Here is an 18,338-nt window from a genome sequence, read left to right as displayed (position 1 = left end):
GACAGAACAAAAAAAGAAGAAAAACTTTTATCTGAGAGATTTTGGACACATTCACAGATTCTGTGGTTGAAGTAACTTATGAATTACTACTAATAATAGCATTTGTATACAGGGGAAGCACAAGACTAAGGGAATAAAAGAAAACTACATTGGGTTCTGGCTTGTTCAGAGTTTCATACAAGAAAATGAACTTTTAAAGCAGCCTTCATGAACTCATTGTAGTTTAGTGAGTAAGAGCCTTTGATATAACAGAGGCTGTTTGTGAAGTTGTCAGACCAACTTCACACAGTAACACTACTGGGCTGGGGGGGGGGGGGGGGGGGGTAGGGGATCTCCAGAGAGGACATTGAAGGCCTGAGTATGATTGTGTGTTTCAGTTAGTATGGCTTTTTCTCAGGGAAAGCCTGGATGAGTGAATTTACATTTTTGCATGCATGGATACCCTTAAAACCCCAATCCAACTCTTCTGCTGCCACTCCCCATTTACTGCTTCTTTCATCACTTCCATCTATCCCTTTTCTCCATCCAAATGGACACCATGGATGCTTGAGTGGGAATTGCTCTATGGGAGGAAGGAACAGGGCTGAATGCACTGGTCTGTGAGTGGACATGTGGCAACAGGGAGCGTTTATGAACTTGTGAATGTGTGTTTGTGTTTGTCCTTGGAGATGCTTTATCCTCCGCCCTACTTCACAGTGATTCTGGATGATAATCTTTTTCAGCCTCTTCCCTTATACCCCCATTACTCTTTAATCATCTCTCTCGCTCCGTGTAGCTCTGTCTGTGTAGTCAAGGCGGAAACTTCAGACACAAATGCAGTGTTTTGTGTTGATTTGTGGCCATTTTTAATGGTGTGCTAATGAGAAACAAAAGAGTTCTAAAGAAGTGTTTGCCAATTAGGATATTTACATTATTGACCCTCCTTAATATGAAGTAATGCTGTTCATTCTGATTTGATAAACATCAATATCTAGGCCATGTCATGTTTGATCTGAACTTGTCATGTAAAAACTACTGTAAAAGTACTACCTTTGTCTTGAAACTTTCTGCAACGCAAGCAGACCTTTCATGTTTCAGTTTATCTAACCTGTGAAGCTGTTATATCAGATTTGACGTTATTACCAGCAACTTCTTGGAATGTGAGGTTGGATTGTCACAAGCAGTTGTTGCATGCTTTCTTTCTAGGCAACAAAGAGAATGGTTTCCAGCACATCTGCTTGGAAATTGTTTTTGAAATAATCGCTGACATGCTCAAAGCATAATTCTAACTTTGTAAAATGTGGAATTTTAGACTTATTTTAAATCCACCAAAAACACATTTCTTGAGCTATCTGAGAGAGACAGTTTGTGTCAAGTAGTTGACACCGTTTATAGAAATTTCGGATCAGAACTGTATATGTAAGCAGGAAGTGAATCAAGCATAGCAGCTACAGCTAAAGGTCTGACAATCTTGCTTTATGTCGTCTAATTTTTCTCTGTGGAGAAAAGACATATTAGCAAATTATCTAAATGCCCGATTGCAAGCGTTGGTCCAGCATCAGCCAAGCCGTTTAGTGACATGATCTCACAATGTGTTTGCCTTGAAATCAGCTAAAAGCAAGAGTTTGTTGGAAGACAATTTGTTAGGAAAGGAAGTAAACTGCTTAGTTCAGCAGTCGCCTCCATTTTCAGTGGGAGGAAAGAAGCTGCTGCATAGATCGAATACTGCACCTCTGTCACTGCTCATGACAGGGGGAAAAGAGCAACACAGCAACAGAGCTAAAGTCATTAGAAAATTGATTATGCACTTTCAACACCTTAAATTGTTTTGGCGTTTTATGACTAAAATGTTTTGCAAAAGTCTCCATACCCTTTGGACCAGACAGACCAACACAAAGTTGGTCTGTCATACAATTCATACAATACGTCGAGCAAGGATGCTGTTGTTGTACTTTTTTTGATACGCCACAACATTTCTGATCCATGTGAAAAAGTTTGATGCACAATCTATGCCTAGGGTATTTACAACAAACCTAACCGACTTGTAGAAAAGGCAGTATCGGACTTACTCTTTGATATGCTTCCTGCAGGGCACAGAGTTCCTCATACAGGTACCAGTGAGTCTTTCAACATCCTCCACAATAACAAAGGGTTTCTCCTCCAAGGTGACAATGGACAGGTGGTTGTCGTCAAGCTCGGCATCACCAAAAGAGTTGAACCGTGGCCACACTGGGTATTTTAGTGTCAGGCTGCGATTGTCAAGTTTTCCCATCTGTTGACAGGGGGAGGAAAATGTAGCATGAAAACAAACAGGTTACATGCAAAAGCACCCTCATCAGCAAATGTGCATTAAAGAAATGACTGAATTCAGTGAATTTACAAATCTAAGTTAGGTGTGTTTCCATTCCTATGGCTGCTGTTTGGTGTGGATCTTTGAACCACTGGGCTCAATTGTAAGTGGCTACAGGCATGCGATTGCATAATCAAACCATTTTGGATAAATAGTATTGTGTCTAAGACTAGATGTTTAAATTCTTATCATTTTGCCTTTTTTCAGATCATCCAGTGGCAATATATTACCCACAACATGTTATAGGTAATAGAAAATGTGTGCAAGAAGAGGCTAAATTCGAAGAAAGAACAAAAAGATACCAGAATGACAGATGCACAGACAGTAGGTGGAAAACGTCATATTAGGGTTTTGCTATAAATGCAAACCTACACTGAATGTCCAAAAATGAAACAGGGGGAAGTGTTCCACTACAGAAGCTGTGATATTTCAGAAAGTTTCCAGAGCTGTGATGTCACCGATTACCTTATGGAAAACCTTTACCCATTCACATCTCTCTGTAAATATCTATGTGTGGGGGGCCTGCGAGTCTATGCCTCACTGTCAGATAGAGAAGGCAAAGAGGAAGAGAAAAACAGCAACACACACAAGGCTTTGCATGACCTATTATATTAATAATACAGTAGAGCAAAGAAAAGACACAAAATTTCCCTCTATTGTAGAAATCTTGCCTCTATCTCTTCTTCCTCACTGTCTCCTGGCTTCATATAAGCCTGAATGCAAAGTCATCTCATAGTGTTTCTATTGTAAATTTGTTTAATCTCGTCATAGGAATTTGCAGAGAAACCACACACTTTTTTGTTAGCATAACACACTTGTGGCATAATTTTTCTAATTAGTAAAGGTAGAGCATCTTTTCAATGATCAGTCTGTCAGTGTAGATCCCACATTTAAGCATACTTTTCACAGTTCCAAAATAGTTAAGATGTCAGCAAATCTAGAAGCTTAAGTCATTCCTTCTTTATCCAATTTTAAATCTGTTCTGATGTCTGTCAGAGATCCCTGTCCTATTGGAGACGAAACTGTCAAGATGTTGATTTGAGAATAAGCTGAAGAATTTGAGGCTAGTTCTTCGTCTGCATTTTTTAATTCAATGTTTTCAATTCACTGGCACCACTGGCAGTGAAACAGACCTACAAGATGATGCTACAACCATCATATATTTGTTTAATATTCTTAAGTTTGAAAGCCTCACCTGGACTCTTCCAAATAAATGTTTTGTCATTGTAGCAAAGTAGTCCAAACTTTGCTTTATCTGACAATAAAACTTTTCCTCCAGAAGGCGTTTTGTTTGTCTATGTGACAAACAAACTTTCATTTTTTCATGGATATTAGTGTAATATGTCTATATTCTCTGGATGTTGAAAATTGCCTGACCACTTTACCACATACCAGAATGTTGGAGTTGTTTAGTTTGAATAGGTGGCTAATATGACAGTATTAGAGATGATTCACTTACATATTCAGGAACAGATACCTTTAAAGACAAAAATTAAAAAGCTTGGTCAACATTTCCTCAATGAAGTAAAGTTAGGATTCATCTTTTTTGTAGTCCATTTGTTGAAAGAATTCTAGCCAACCTACCAGCTGTTGGTCGGCTATTGTATCTCAAATTAGTAGTTGTGTTTTTTCCCTTCTTTTTTTCAAAGCACCCACTTGTCACTTTTACACACATGATTCACGGATCAGTTTTAATCTGGCCTCCCCTTTGACCCTGCAGTCATAAAATGGTGCTTTTACCTATGAACACATAAACACTCACACGCTGCCGGTGCTAAGCCCACATGCTTGGCTAAGTCATTAACAGGCAAGCAGAGAGGAGGAAATGAAATTAGCATTTTAATTGTTTTGCTTTGAGTGGTTTTCTACCCTTTGACAGGGATTAGAGTCTCTTCTCCACTGTTAGCCTGCAAGCCTGTCAACAGCTCACTCTGCTGTCAGCCGCAGCCCTAAGAGTGCGCTTGTGGGCGTGTGTGTGTGTGTGGGGGTGTGTGTGTGTGTAGGAAATTGTGTCAAAAAGAGAGAGAAGCAGGACAGTATGTCGAGGTGCGGTTCTCTGGTGTGTCACCTTCAGTCTCTGGGGATTGTCCGCTTTTGGCTATCTGTCTTAGCCCAGCTGTTTTGCATTTCACATGTGAGTGACTACGTCTACAGACACACATGCTTGTGTCAGTAGGAAAAGGGACTAGTGACGAAGGAAATAGCAGTGAGGCTTAGGGTGAATAAGAAAGACAAAAGCACTGGCACATCACTGTGCGTCACAACTACAAAAATGATGATAAATGCTATCGTCATTTTTCACAACATTAAATTACCTTACGCAGGTGCCTTACAAAAGTCTCAACTCACTATGATATATTTCCTGTTTGTTTACCCATAACTTAATGCTTTTGGAATTATGTAAATGACCTTAAAGAAACTTGCCAAAAAAGGTAGATCAGCAAAACTGCCGAATAGGAAAGGAGGCCATCTACCAACCAGGTAACAAAGAGGCTAAATGTGACCCTGAACTAGATGCGCCGATTCAAAGTGGAAACACTCTAAAATGCAAGCTGCATTAATCTGCGCCTCAAGAATGCCTCCAAAAAATGTATCTCAGACATCGAAAACCCAGGAAGAGTAAACAAACAATTTTGCAGCTAAGTTGCATCGACTTGTATAAGCTAAACACCTCTTATGTTACCCAAGATCTTCCCCGTCACATTTGAGAGTTTGGATACAAAGGTTGTTTTTTATCGACAGTGTCCAAAAGCTGCTTGTCTCTTTATCAGTAATTGATCAATTAGTCAAACTCAATAGATTGATGCTAACTATAAACATGCCGTTTCACTTCCTGCATTTCAGCTTAAATCATGCTTATTTAATACTGTGGTAAAATATGATCTATTGTAGCTCTTTGCTTATGTAATAACTGGCTCACTGTAATATGTACTGATGCCAATCAGGATGCTCATATGTTGCACATTGTTCATTTTATGAATTTACTAACAATCCAATAGATAAGGACACATTTATCTGCAAGGTTGATTCTAATGCTAAATATTATTTTTCATAAGGTGCAGATTAAAACAGCACTCAACTTCATTTTGAACACAATCTAAAGCTATACTTTGTGAAGATGGGACAGATGAACAGAACAGGTTTGCATCTGGATTGGACCAAGCTGGACTATAATATGGCAAAGTTAAGCAGTTCAGTTACACAATCAGCAAAAGAGATGAAGGAGACAGAAACTGTAATGCCTGCTCAGACTACCTCTCTCTAATCTGTCGCTTCTTTTGACGCCTTTTCCACAGAATGTACATTATCAAGGTTTCCATTAGTGAGTTCACCAATTTCTTCCGAAATTAACCCAGAACTACCGTCAAGTGGCCAGATTGCTATACAATCACGTCAACTTAATGAATGTACTGAAAGCATTAAGGCAGCGACGCATGACAGTGTTAGAAACGGCCAAACTCATTTTGTGAATAAATGGGTCTGAAGACTGAAATGAAGGTGAGAAAATGGTTTTCACAAGATGGTGTGAATTCTAGCCTGTATCATGCACCATCGGGGAGATCATCAGTTGTATTCATTTCACCTGTCAGTGGTCATAATATTGTGCCTGTTTGGCGCACTCATGCAGTACTCTCATGCACATTTATAACAGACCGGATGGGCACAATTGAACAATCTTTGATCAGTTCAGTCAATAGTATAAACTAGTAACAAAGTGAGTCAAATATTCTTGGAAGACACTTTGCAAAATGAGAGGATGAGGAGGAGGAAGACAGAACAAAGAAGCTGACTTCAGCAATCCCCCTTTCTGTCTTGCTGCTTTCATCATCCCTCCTTCCTTCCCCAGTGTCTTCTTCTCTCTAATTAAAGAAAGAAGGGTTATAAATTAATGCCCAGAAAGGAGGAGGGCTTGAGTTTATCGACCGTCAGAGAGAGAGAGAGAGAGAATGCTGAATCTGCTTGGACATAATACCAGATATTACATGCACACAATGCTAAGACTGTTGCAAAAAATGTATGGATGTGATTTGACAGTCAGGCCAGTGGGAGGTTAAAGTGATAGGGCTGGAGGGATTACTGCAATGCAGGAAGCAAAGAGGCTATCACATTATCACCGGTCAGAGATCAAGAGCCACGATAGGTCGATTTTTTCTGGACAATTTTATTCTACTCTTCAGTGCACTGTATTTTGATTTCAAGTTACTTGTGACATTTGTACAAAAACAAAGAATAGATATAAATAAAGTATATTCTATTCTATGTATCAATTCTAAAATATTTATTTTCGTCACTTCGGCTTTCTACAGTGCCGTATTTGACTGTCAAATGCTGTAATGCACCAAAACCAGGCTAATCAAGACAGAAAATATTATAAAATCAATCAAAACATAAACAAAAACTATGTTCAAGGCTCCTTCTCTGAGCACCTTCTCTATGCCAGTCTCACGGGGAGAGTTATCACTGTGGCAAGATGCATTATGGGAGAATGAGTTCCTAATAGCGTGGAGAAACCCATTCAGTCATAAAACAGTATCTGTCACTCCTGTCAGACAAAATTACGTCGGTAAAATGGATTCTGCTTCTCCCGCTCCAGCCCTTGCTTTGAGTGTTCCTCTGTGAACGCGTGCGCGGGGAACTGTCTGTGTGTTGCGTCCGTCGGCTTGCGTCGGGGTGCGCGTGCGAGCCAGCGTCTGTGAGTGCAAAACGAGGGCACAGAGAAAGAGTGAGAGAAGACTCTAATCACTGATTTATACTGTTTTTCCCTTTCAAGTGCAGTTCTTTTATTGAGATTCAAAGAACAGTGACGGCTGCATGTAAAAAAGCCTTCCTATGATTATGTGTCGACCTGGAAGTGTGGGTGCGTGCGCATGGGTTCCGTGTGTGTCTGTGCTCCATATTGTGATTCTTCAAGCACAAATCCCTTGTTGTCTGTAATAATTATTTTGTGAACTGGATGCAAACTCTGTGGCAGTTTCAGAAGCAATTTGCATTCTCCATCCACTGTGCTGGAACAAAAGTTGCTTTATAAGGTAAGTACAGTCTTCTCATTTAATTAGTAAAGTTGCATACAAAACACAAACTTTTTTTGAAGGTGTGGTTATTTATAACATTTTTAGCCATAATAAGGCAACATGCACCGTTTTCAATATGTATATTTGTACATATATGCTTTGTTTATGTACTGTATATAGACTGTCTGGTTAAAAAGGCAATTGCCAACAAAAACAAAAAGAAAAACAAAAAACAGGTCCCACACTCATTGGACCACCTTTTACTTTGACTATTTGTTGTGGCATTGTTTTTGATGAACTTCTGCAATGCCACAAGATTTATTTCTATCCAATGTTGCATTCATTTTCCACCAAGATCTTGTTTTAATGATGGAAAAGTGCACCCACTGTGCAAACCCTTCTCCAGAACATCACAGATTCTCAAGGTAGGGATGAACTTAAGGTAAGAACTCTGTGAAGGCTGATCCATGTGGGAAAACAGTGTCTCATGCTCCCTGAAACACTCTTTCACAATTTCAGCCCGATAAATCCTGGCATTGTCATCTTGAAATTTCCCTGTAAAAAAAAAAAAACAATCCATTGATGAAAAAGCTCAGTCATTCTCCATATTCAGGTAGTCATTTGAACCTGGACTTAACCAGCCACAGTTACAGGCATTTTTCTAACTTGGGTAATTGGGTTGTTGTCATTGCGGCTCTAACCGTGTTTTTGTGTATTTAAGAAATTGCTGAAATAGAGGAATTCCATTCCATTAGAATGGCTCAAATAAGAGAAAGTATCCAGTGAGCAGCAACTTTTTGGAAGAAAATATATTACTGGTTAGCACTGTGAGAAAGGTCGCAGCAGCTCAAACCCAATAGAACTCAACAAGTGCATCTCCTGTCAGCTAATTACAGGAATATTACACAGTTTCACCAAAATTAGACAAAAAAATCCTGGGAAAGCAATGCATGGATCTGTCTGACTTTATATTGATGAGGGTGATGGTGTAAGTGCTGTAAGTTTTTGCGCACACTTTAAGCATGGTTTCAAATTCACAACTGAGCATGACTTAAAGGACAAAGGCCCTACCCAAGTATACCCAAGTCACCAGATTTCAAGCTAATAGGGCACCTGTGAGATGGCGGAACGGGAGAACAAACCTGCACCATCTGCATGAGGTTACAAAAATGGTCCAAAATTTCTCAGGAATGTTCCTGATACATTTTTGACTCTACTCCTTGAATAACTATGCAGTATAAAAAGGAGTTCAACACAGTCCCAGCAAGGTGTCCCCATTAAAATGGCTTAAGAGGATCAAATACCTTTTCATTATTTTAATGTATGGGGATTATGCTAGATGTCCCTGAACTTATTAAGTTCAAACCACAGCAGGAGTTTAACTGCGTTGCAGGGAGAAGCACATGTGGATGTTTCAAACATGTGAGTGATAAACATTTGTAGGTGTTGAAATAAACACAAAGCTTTCACATCCTTCTTTATTAACGTGCCTCATGTTTGATACATTGCCCGTGTCATTCTCTCACTCATTTCCTCTCACTACCTAAGCCAAACTCTTTATCTCTGTTCCTTTCCCGATCATTTGGTATTGCACTCTTTTCCCTCCCCATACACCTTGCACCCCAACGGAACACATTCGATATTTTTAGTGCATATCTATATTTTAGTGCATGCAAAGATTTTTTTTCCCCCTCTTAATCATCATCATGTAATTCACTTGTTTTGCCACTGATTCCTGGTGCATGGGTTGAAAAGCTCCCAATTATGTTTCCACTTTGGGTGCTGGTGTCTCTCTTAGGGTTTCAGAGTAATTTTCTGCACCACAGAGAAGTGGCACTGATCAATTTCATAGACTCTCTGTTCACGACACACTACTTGTCCTCGACACACTTACAAAGGTTTGTGTGTATGTCGGCGTGAAATATGACAAAGCTGCTCCAAAAAATTGTCGAACACTGTGCAAGTTGATTCAAACAAAGGACACACAGGAAGATATAACCTAAGATATATCAGACTGACTGCAGCACAAATTTCACCAATGGTGTTTCTGTTGATTACCAGTGCTAAGCGGCAAAAAATACGGCCATGCACACACAAGGGAGCGGTGACCCTTTGCCAACCTGATAACAGACATCTCAGGTTTTGATTAACTCTGCTCTGAGGTGCTATAAGAGAGCCCAGCATCAGAGTGTGCGGATTATTGGGCTTAGAGACAGATAGTGAAGGAGGACAGGAAGGAGGTGGAGGATGGAAAAATATGGAACTATAGAGTAAAAAATAAAGACTCAGAAAGGAAAGTGAGTGCGGCAGATTTTTAAAAAATGCCAAAAAGTTGGATAATCTGACAGAGGGGATAAAAACAAACCCGGGATAAAACTAATTTACAATCAATCTTTCCTTTCTTGCTATTAAGCTCTTCTCTGTATTTACACCTCTTCTACTTATACTCTGAAACTTGTCCCTTCTCCCATTCCACAGCGTGAATTAATGGGGTAGTAACTATAAGATATTTGAGCAAGAGTGAGGAAGCCCAATGTAGGTATAAAGATGCATGACTGCCATTTAAAGTCCATTACAACATCTAGAATAGTTTTTACAGTGGCCATTTATCAAACCGCCTTCCATACACTAGTCCTTTAAGGAAATCCATAGCCCTGTTTTTAAAAGAGGTCACTGACCAACAACGTATTTTTTGATAAAGTTTCAAATACAATGTTAAAGTTTTTTTTTTTGTTTTTTTAAAGATAACTTGCCAGTTTAAATTTTAGCATGAGGTAAACAAAGATTTTATGTGTTGGCTTTTGAATGTACTGAAACAAAGTGAAAATGATATACTGTTATAGAAATTCCATCCAGTTTATAAAAGTGTTAGGCACAGGGTCAGAGACACGAAGCCCATAATTTAGCACACTAAAGTGTAATGCTATTGTTGGCCAGTATTGTTGGCCTTCCTACCAGACACACTGACCAACAAAACAAAAACTGACTAAAGATTAACATTTATATTATTTAAGCTTGATTAGCCAAATATATTCTTCACTCAGTAGGTTAATGGCAACTTGCAATACTTTCTGTGTTCTTAAAAAAGAATTAATGCCCTTCATGGGTCTATCTCTTTCATCTAATTTTTTATGCACTGCAACAATCTCAAATTCAAAGCATGACAAAAATATAAGTTGTTCTCACACTCCTGCCAATCATGTTGACATATTTAGAATTTACAAATATTTTCATATTTACAAAGTTTTTTTTCCAAAGATGAGAAAAATGTTACATATTTTGAGAAACACTAAGTTTCTGTCACATGTATTAGGTAAGTGTACCACTGATATGCCCCGGTGGGTATATTGCATGTCTACATCCAGTCATTCAGCAAGATGAGATTAATAATTCTTCATCTGCAGACAGGGGTTCTGCATAATAAAAGTATGAATCTAAATTACATAAATTTAGAGTCATGCCTATAACATTTGTGAAATACTTCCATAAATTACCAATGTGCCGCATATTGTCTACGATGTATTGAAAATGCCCTATTTCATTTAAACAGTTAAACACCCTACAGCATAAGGTGCTTCAAATGCAATGCTTAACTGGTATTTTGGATATTTATGGAAATTTGAATCTTGTAATAAATGTAGTCTGTTGGCCTGTAGCACTTTAATGTTAGTTTTTTTTTGGTGGAAATAAAAATAATACTTATATGTTCACTAGATTTATGTAAAACAGGTTTATATCATATAAATAACATTTTAGCTTTAATAGCACTAAGCCAGTGGACGTGGAGGTTGACATTGCTTGATGAAGGGTATATGACATGCAACAGGAAGTCCAGCTTTCTCCAAGGCACGGGCAAAATTGTCAAATACCCTATTACGCAAGCGTTCAAACTAAACTCCAGCAATGTGCATGTGAATGAAAAATGTCGCCAAGATTCTATAATGATGTTTTGCATAACATTAGGTGAGAACAGCAGTATGCAAGCAATACTAAGCCGAGCTAAGATGCATGTGGGTCTTACCTTTTCCCACTCTCGCTCTTTATTGAGAACAATGACAACAAGCTTTGGGTATTCTTGGTAGCCATCCTCTGTGAATGACAAGTCCCTGCCATCCCATGTCACGTTCATCATGTACCTGAGAGCAAAAGGCGCGGATAATTAAGAAAGGTAGGGGGAGAGGATGAGAAGGGCAAGAGAGGAGAAGGGAATAAAATAAGCACAAATGATCATCTGAAACATAAATTTACAGTCTACAAGTTATGCATTTTGCTTGGACTATCACTATCTTTCAAAATTAAAGGAATTAAACAGTTAAAAAAATATGAAAATAATAAAAAGCCATTTTCAAATAAATATTTAATTAAAGAAAAAAAAAAAGCAATCCAAATAATTATGGCCATGTGTGAAACATATGTAAATGTCCTCGTTAAATTATGAATTAAGAGTGACTTTATTTATTTATTATTATTTTTTTTTACTTTAACTTCATTAGACAAATTTAGGCCTCATTGCAGTCTGGTCTATATAATCAAGACAACACTTTAACAAAACCTGTCTGACTGCATGAAGATCACAAAAAGAAACAAGCCTAAATCTAAAGAAATTCAAAAACAAATTACAAGTGAACTTGTTGACGTCTAAAATCCAGGAAAGTGGTATGAGAACTTTTCTAAGGTCAGAGGGAACAGATGTGAAGCTTTTCAGAAGGGTCCAACCAACAAAAATTACTCCAAGAACATAAAAGAATTTATGATTTCAAAATGCACAAATATGATCTAAACCACCGTAGGCCACATAAACCTGGGTCAAGATCAGTGCTCACAATTCATCAATCAAAAAAGAGACAGAGCCAAAAGATATTCTTCGGAAATGTTTAAAGCTAAAATCACTGCTGACCAAAAACTCACTATAATCAGCCAAAAATATATTCATGATCCTTCACAAAATATTATTTAGATGGACAGGAGAAAATCTTAACATTTTAGACAGCGTATGTGTTGCTAAATCTGGTGTGAACAGAATTTCAAATAGATAACATATTGACAGTCAAACATGGTGGTGCTGTTGTAGTGATATAATGCTGCTTTGCTTCTTCTGGAATCTGAATGACTTAAAGTCATTATTGCAACCATGAATTTTGGTCTTAATCAGAAAATACTGAAGCACAATTTCCTGCCATTGTGTTATACCTTAAAATGTAATAGTGTTAGTATTATGCAGAAGGAAAATGATCTGAATAATAAATAAATACAAACAATGAAGCATAAGAACCAAACAAAGTTTCTAGTTCTGGAGGGGCCTAATCAAAGTCTAAACATAAATCAATTTGGGATGCTAAGATATGACCTTAAAAGATGTTTCTTGATTTAAAAGTCCAAATTGGCTAAATTAAAACAAGGAGAGTGGGCCAAAACTCATTGCCAGTCATCACAAACGTTTAACTTGCAAACGTAGCTGCCAAGGGTAACACAGCCAGCCAGCCAGGCTTAGGTGGCAATTACTTTTTCACATAGTGCCAAGTTGGTTTGGATAGCAATTTTGTAGCTTAAATACATTTCAAAGTTCAAATTTCAAAACTTGAAATTGCTTTTTGTATTCACTCAGGTTATCTTTGACAGTTACTATAATTTTATTTTGTGGTGTGAACAAAATTTCATAAATGTGTTTTAAGGTAAATAATCTACTGTTTTATGAAAGTTGTTGTTTTTTTTTTGGCCTTTTGATGCAAAGCAATAACAAAAAACATGGATGTCTTCATCTGAATGAGAGTGAGGATCTGACGCATGTACTCGAGAATGACATCTGCACTATGGCGGCTTACAGACAGGAAGATTATTGATCTAACTCAAGAAATATGATTTATTATTATCATTATTTTTTAAGTGTAAAGCACAATTTATGTTTTATCCATGGTGATAAAGGTGGGTCTGTTGTTAATTAAAGAATTTTATTATCTTATTTCTATGAGTGCAGATTGTCTAACATGCAGTTTTTCTTGTTAATTTGCCCAAAAAGCTCTTCTTTTTTTCATTTATTTTTCCTTTGGTTAAATCTCCAGAAGTCTGTTTGTAAATTTGGGAAAATAATAAACTGGTCAACTTATTTCACAGAATCACTTGACTTTGATTCACATATTATACTTTACCTACAGCCACCGTTAGTCGTAAGACATAACACACAACCACGTACACACAGATTGTAATGGTTGACCCATATGGCAGGTCACATTAGCTAAGATAGAGGGCAGTAGGGAGATATTCTTGGGTCCACACAGGCTCCACATTAATCATAACTGTCCTTCACTACTCCGTCTCCTTTACTCCCTCCGTCAGCGCTCCTGTACGACACAGAGGAGTTTGCTCCGATTTTCCTTCCTCCTCTGATACGTCTTGAGAACAGGCGACAGGGCAGACTTCTAAATGGAGCATGTGGCCCAGTGTGACAGTACAAAGCCACAGTGGAATGCAGCAGGTGAGGTGTTTCATGTAGGACATTGTGCAAAGGACTTTGTTGCACTGTCAAGCTGGCAAGAGTCACAAAAAATGATTTTAAGTTGAATGGAGAAAAAAAGTAGAAATCTATCAGAGAGTGCTTGTGTCCTTAAAAATTTAGAGCATTATATTCTCTAAGTCTTCAGTTTGTGAGTGAGCAGTTAAGAAATATTTTTGATATAAATTGTCCCAAAAAGACTCTGTGCCACACCATACATTCTAATTTAAGTTCTAATTTAAAACTACCTCCCATTCTGCTTAGTTCATCAAGTAGCTGTTTTAGACAGACTACATCTGGCACCATAGTTCATAAAAAAAAATAAAAAGTACTATATTGATAGTGCACGGGGTGCAGACTATTGACAGATAGTGTTTGATGCTAAATGATGCCCACAACTGCATCCAAGTTGTTGCTGCTGAGAATGAATTCATTTTATAAGTACAATTCTTTGTTTTGGAAGGAAGAATACAGTGCTGAGCAAAAGTATTTGATTCTAAGGTGCTTATTTTGTCTGTTTAGAAATAATCTAGAAACATAGCATGCTGTGAGTGCAAAAGTTTTTGTCTGAGCAACTTACTCAATAATGGAAAAATCTTCCTGTTAAAAAATGGTAAAAGAAAAAATCAAACCATCAAATTAGTAGTCTGTCATTAAAATACATCAAGCTTTGAACTTCTAGAAATGAAAAAAATAAATAAATTAATTAACACCGATCATTCTTTGAATTTAAGCTAATGTAACACTACTGTTGTGTGCTTTTATTAAATATATAACAGAGTGCTTATGTAGGACTCCTTTTCTGGCAAAGGCCCACAGAACAGGTGGACCGACCGGGTGTTGCTAGGATACGGACACAGACTTAAGTGTGTTTGTTTCAAACTGACCCCCATCCAACCTGGACGAACATTTCTGCTCACACATAAACATAGACAACCATGTTCCACACCTCAACAGCACTCCATGTCACCCCATTAGTTCTGCCACCTACACTGAAGTGATTGTCCAGTTTTTTTTTTGTCTTGTTTTTTTTTTCATTGTTCAACCATCTTGGTATCTGTAACCTCCTTATTCTTCAGGAGGAAGGAAGAGGGTGCAGACGTGGGGAGACAGCAAAGATGGAGCACCCACAGGAATGAGAATGGGTTGGAAGATGAATGAGGTCGAGCAAAAGAGATGGAAAGAATGCATGGCAAGAGAGGAAGAGGACTATCCTTCAACAAGGTTGGGGTAAAAATATCCGCAGAGTTATTTCTTGCTCCTTTCTTCCAATTTTGGCGCATAAGTGATTGTAAAAAGTGAAGTGGAAGACGAGCGGATGGGGGTAATAATAGCAGAGTAAGCTTAGCATGAGACAGTAGACAGAAGAAGGCCAAAAAAATTCTGAATTTCTGCTTTCGCCCCCCTCTCTTCTTGTAAAAACACTGCATGTGACAAACAATAATAACTTTATTAGGTGGACATGGTTTTTATATTTAAATATTTAATTTATTAGCAACACTTTTTTTCTACATTTCATTCAATTTCATCTCAACACTATATTGCTGAAATAGAATACGTTTGAATTGATTTCAAATCAGTTCAAACTAAACTGACTTCCTTTGGACTGTACTTACTCAAATACATGGTTACATTGAGTTGTATCCTGTAAAGTGCCTTGATATTATTTTCATGATGTCAGTTTATGAATTGAACTGACAATAAAAAACTCATTTCAAGTTGTGGTTTACATTATGATAAGAGCTTTGCATTTCATTTGAGGCAGCGCTCTTGAAGCGGGGGTTCTCTCTACAAGGATGATAAGATGATCTGCGCAAGGCAGCATGCATCAGAGATGGAGACATTTATCCTTGTTAAGACAAGAGGTAGTCAGAGCAATGATGTATACTGTCAGAGCACTTGAGATCTATGAAGCCGACGAACGCACACGCTATGCCTGTGTGAGAGTAACAAAAGAGAATCTATTCAAACATAAGAAAATTCAAAAGCTTTTCTCTATGTTTACAATGCCAATCGGCTGTGCAATCATAGATTGATGTCTATTTGAAAATGTATTAAAAGCATGTTTTTAGAGGAGTTTAATGACATATCCAGCTCACAACATAAACAAAATACGCAATTTTGGTTCAATTAAAATGCTTTTGAGAAACCTTATGTTTTCATTTGCAAAATCACAGAGAAGTTTCCACAAAACTGCATTAGTGGTTACAATTAGTATCACTTTCATGCTGTTCTTTACAAATTCTACTGATTTCCCACAGAAAGAGGCAGAGATACTAAAGGTTTTTTGGGGGGGGTTCTGGCTTTTTCCAGTCGGAGCAATACATAATTGTGTCCTTGCCATATCTGTTTCTGTGCACTGCTGATCAGATGGCTGAAAGAAGGTTGTCACACTCATCCCTTCCCTAACAAGAAAGACAAACTTGTCTTGAAAAATTCTGGATGCCAAAAAATCTTCAGTCATGACGTGAAAACTAATGGAGTCCCATACATCACTCCTATTATTGTGAACTAACGCTGTCTTAAACATTAGCTTTCGAGCTGTGAACCTCTCCCTGATGAAATATCAAGCTAATTGCAGCTGTTTACAAATCTACTGTTTCTCCATAAACAGCAGAAAGGCAAGTATGTACGATATTGTTTAGAAAAGTACTAAGTAATGTGCTTTATTTGTTAATTATTTGAACTGAATTTATTGCATTTTATTGTTGTAGTGAGAATTGCAGTATATTAGTCTATTTGCATTTCTTAAAAGCAATCACATCATGTTTTTTTATTTTTTATTATTCTTACTTTCTCCTGCCAGCTACAACATTTCACAAGGGACTGCCGAGAGACAACAACCCGTCTTCAAGGTGAGAAAGTGCAAAAAATAAACAGCGGTGTCAGAGCAGAGAGATATTCTCATACTTCTGACAAAGGTTAGTAGAGTCACCACCATGGAGGTTTCTGTACCTGCTGTGTGTGTTATAAGAATTCAACAGAGACCCCTTTATTACAATGAATAAAATCGGCAGGTGTTGTTCTGTATTTCCCCTGTGAGCCTGCTCAGCAGGAAATTTGGCATAAAAAGTAAACAAGTGTTCTTTTTCTCCTCTTTTGTACCGCTGTTTTTTTTTTTTAGATGAAACATACAGTTCATTTTATGTACATTTATTATTCACAATCACATTTACAGATGAAAAGGTAGATGTTGCCAATGTAACAATATAAACCCACATCTGTCTCAAGGTAGCTATTGTTTTCATTTTATAAAAGTATCACACTACATTGTATGACTGCAAATAGATCCTGTTTACAAAAACTGATTGTTTCATTACCTTTTTGTAAGTTTAGGTCCGTCTCAAGTGACAGCAACAGCTTTTGCATGGAGTGTGTGCACGTGGGTGTTTGTGCTCGCTCAGTTCTAACCATCATACATCACAGCAAGAGACTGAAATTACCTGTCAGAACAAAGTACTACCACCACACCTTTTCCACGCACACACTCACACACTGGTAAATAAGTGCTAAAGCCTTTTAAGGCACACTGTTCAAAACGACAAGGTGAACAGAACACTGTAAATCTGCCACGAACGAACACTCTTAACAGGGGATATTTCTCTTGTTTCTAGAAATACACACCCCCACACACACACACCTAGAGAGATGCACATACACATTTTATCTAGACCACAAGCTGTCACTTGTTGTGAATGGGTCCCTGGCCGGCTCTCTTAGTTGGTCATTTGTCATTTGTCTCATATTTTTTTATTAATTTTATTTTTTTTATTACTCTGCAAAACATATTCATCTTAGCTGTGTCACTTGTGGATTTATAGCCTCAGCTGTCACAGTGAAAAGAGAGTGAGGTAAAACATGACTAAAAGCACAGGATGCTGAGGGCTTAACAAGTCAATGAGACAACTAATTTCTCTGTCATTTCAAATCCATATTCCCAATCAAAATGAGTTTAAAAAATAGTTAAGGTTAATGTCATTGTTAAATTTTTCTTTGAAACACATAGGACATTAAAATCCAAAATAGTATACACACAGATATAAAGATACAGGCTATCTGCGTACCTTTTTTGTGTGTAAGAGCGTGTGCTTAACTACGTCTCATTAACTCCCCTGACAGAAACTGACAGATCTAACAACCCACACTGGCCCATTGCCTCGACCTAGCATTGACCAATCATGTTTCTCATGTCCTGCCCTCAAAGCCCTATTGGCTGAACCCTCTCACCCACAGCATAACCATCTGTAGACACTCATCACCTGGCTAACAACCTAAGGCAGCAGAGAATGTGGAACACAGAATCAGCTGACTCTGAATATTTGGCATTTTCCATCAGTGTATGTGGGTTTCCTGAGAAAACCGCTGATCTGTTAGCTTGGGACTGGTGATTATGAACCTGCTGGGCTACTCATTATTAAACATATTCTATGAAAGAAAAACTGTATTTATTATTAGCTCTCTACAATAATTTAGCATAAGATGTAAGATGAACATTGACATATTTAAT

The 18,338-nt window shown here is 37.8% G+C and overlaps 1 protein-coding gene across 3 annotated transcripts in view; it reads right to left on the bottom strand.

The window, feature by feature from the left end:
• Positions 1 to 18,338, bottom strand: part of grin2aa (glutamate receptor, ionotropic, N-methyl D-aspartate 2A, a) — a 168,526-nt gene that overhangs the window by 35,428 nt on the left and 114,760 nt on the right. For all 3 annotated transcript variants that reach the window (XM_032586856.1, XM_032586857.1, XM_032586855.1), the window contains 2 exons: positions 11,363 to 11,477; positions 2,049 to 2,251 (listed from right to left, as the gene is read on the bottom strand). In XM_032586856.1, coding sequence (XP_032442747.1) covers positions 2,049 to 2,251; positions 11,363 to 11,477 — 318 coding nt within the window. The remainder of the gene's footprint in view (positions 1 to 2,048; positions 2,252 to 11,362; positions 11,478 to 18,338) is intronic.

The sequence above is a fragment of the Xiphophorus hellerii genome, chromosome 16 (genome assembly GCF_003331165.1).
Source record: "Xiphophorus hellerii strain 12219 chromosome 16, Xiphophorus_hellerii-4.1, whole genome shotgun sequence".
NCBI classification, from domain to species: domain Eukaryota; kingdom Metazoa; phylum Chordata; class Actinopteri; order Cyprinodontiformes; family Poeciliidae; genus Xiphophorus; species Xiphophorus hellerii.
Note: the sequence above shows the minus strand (reverse complement) of the source record. Positions and strands in the feature narration are given on the sequence as shown.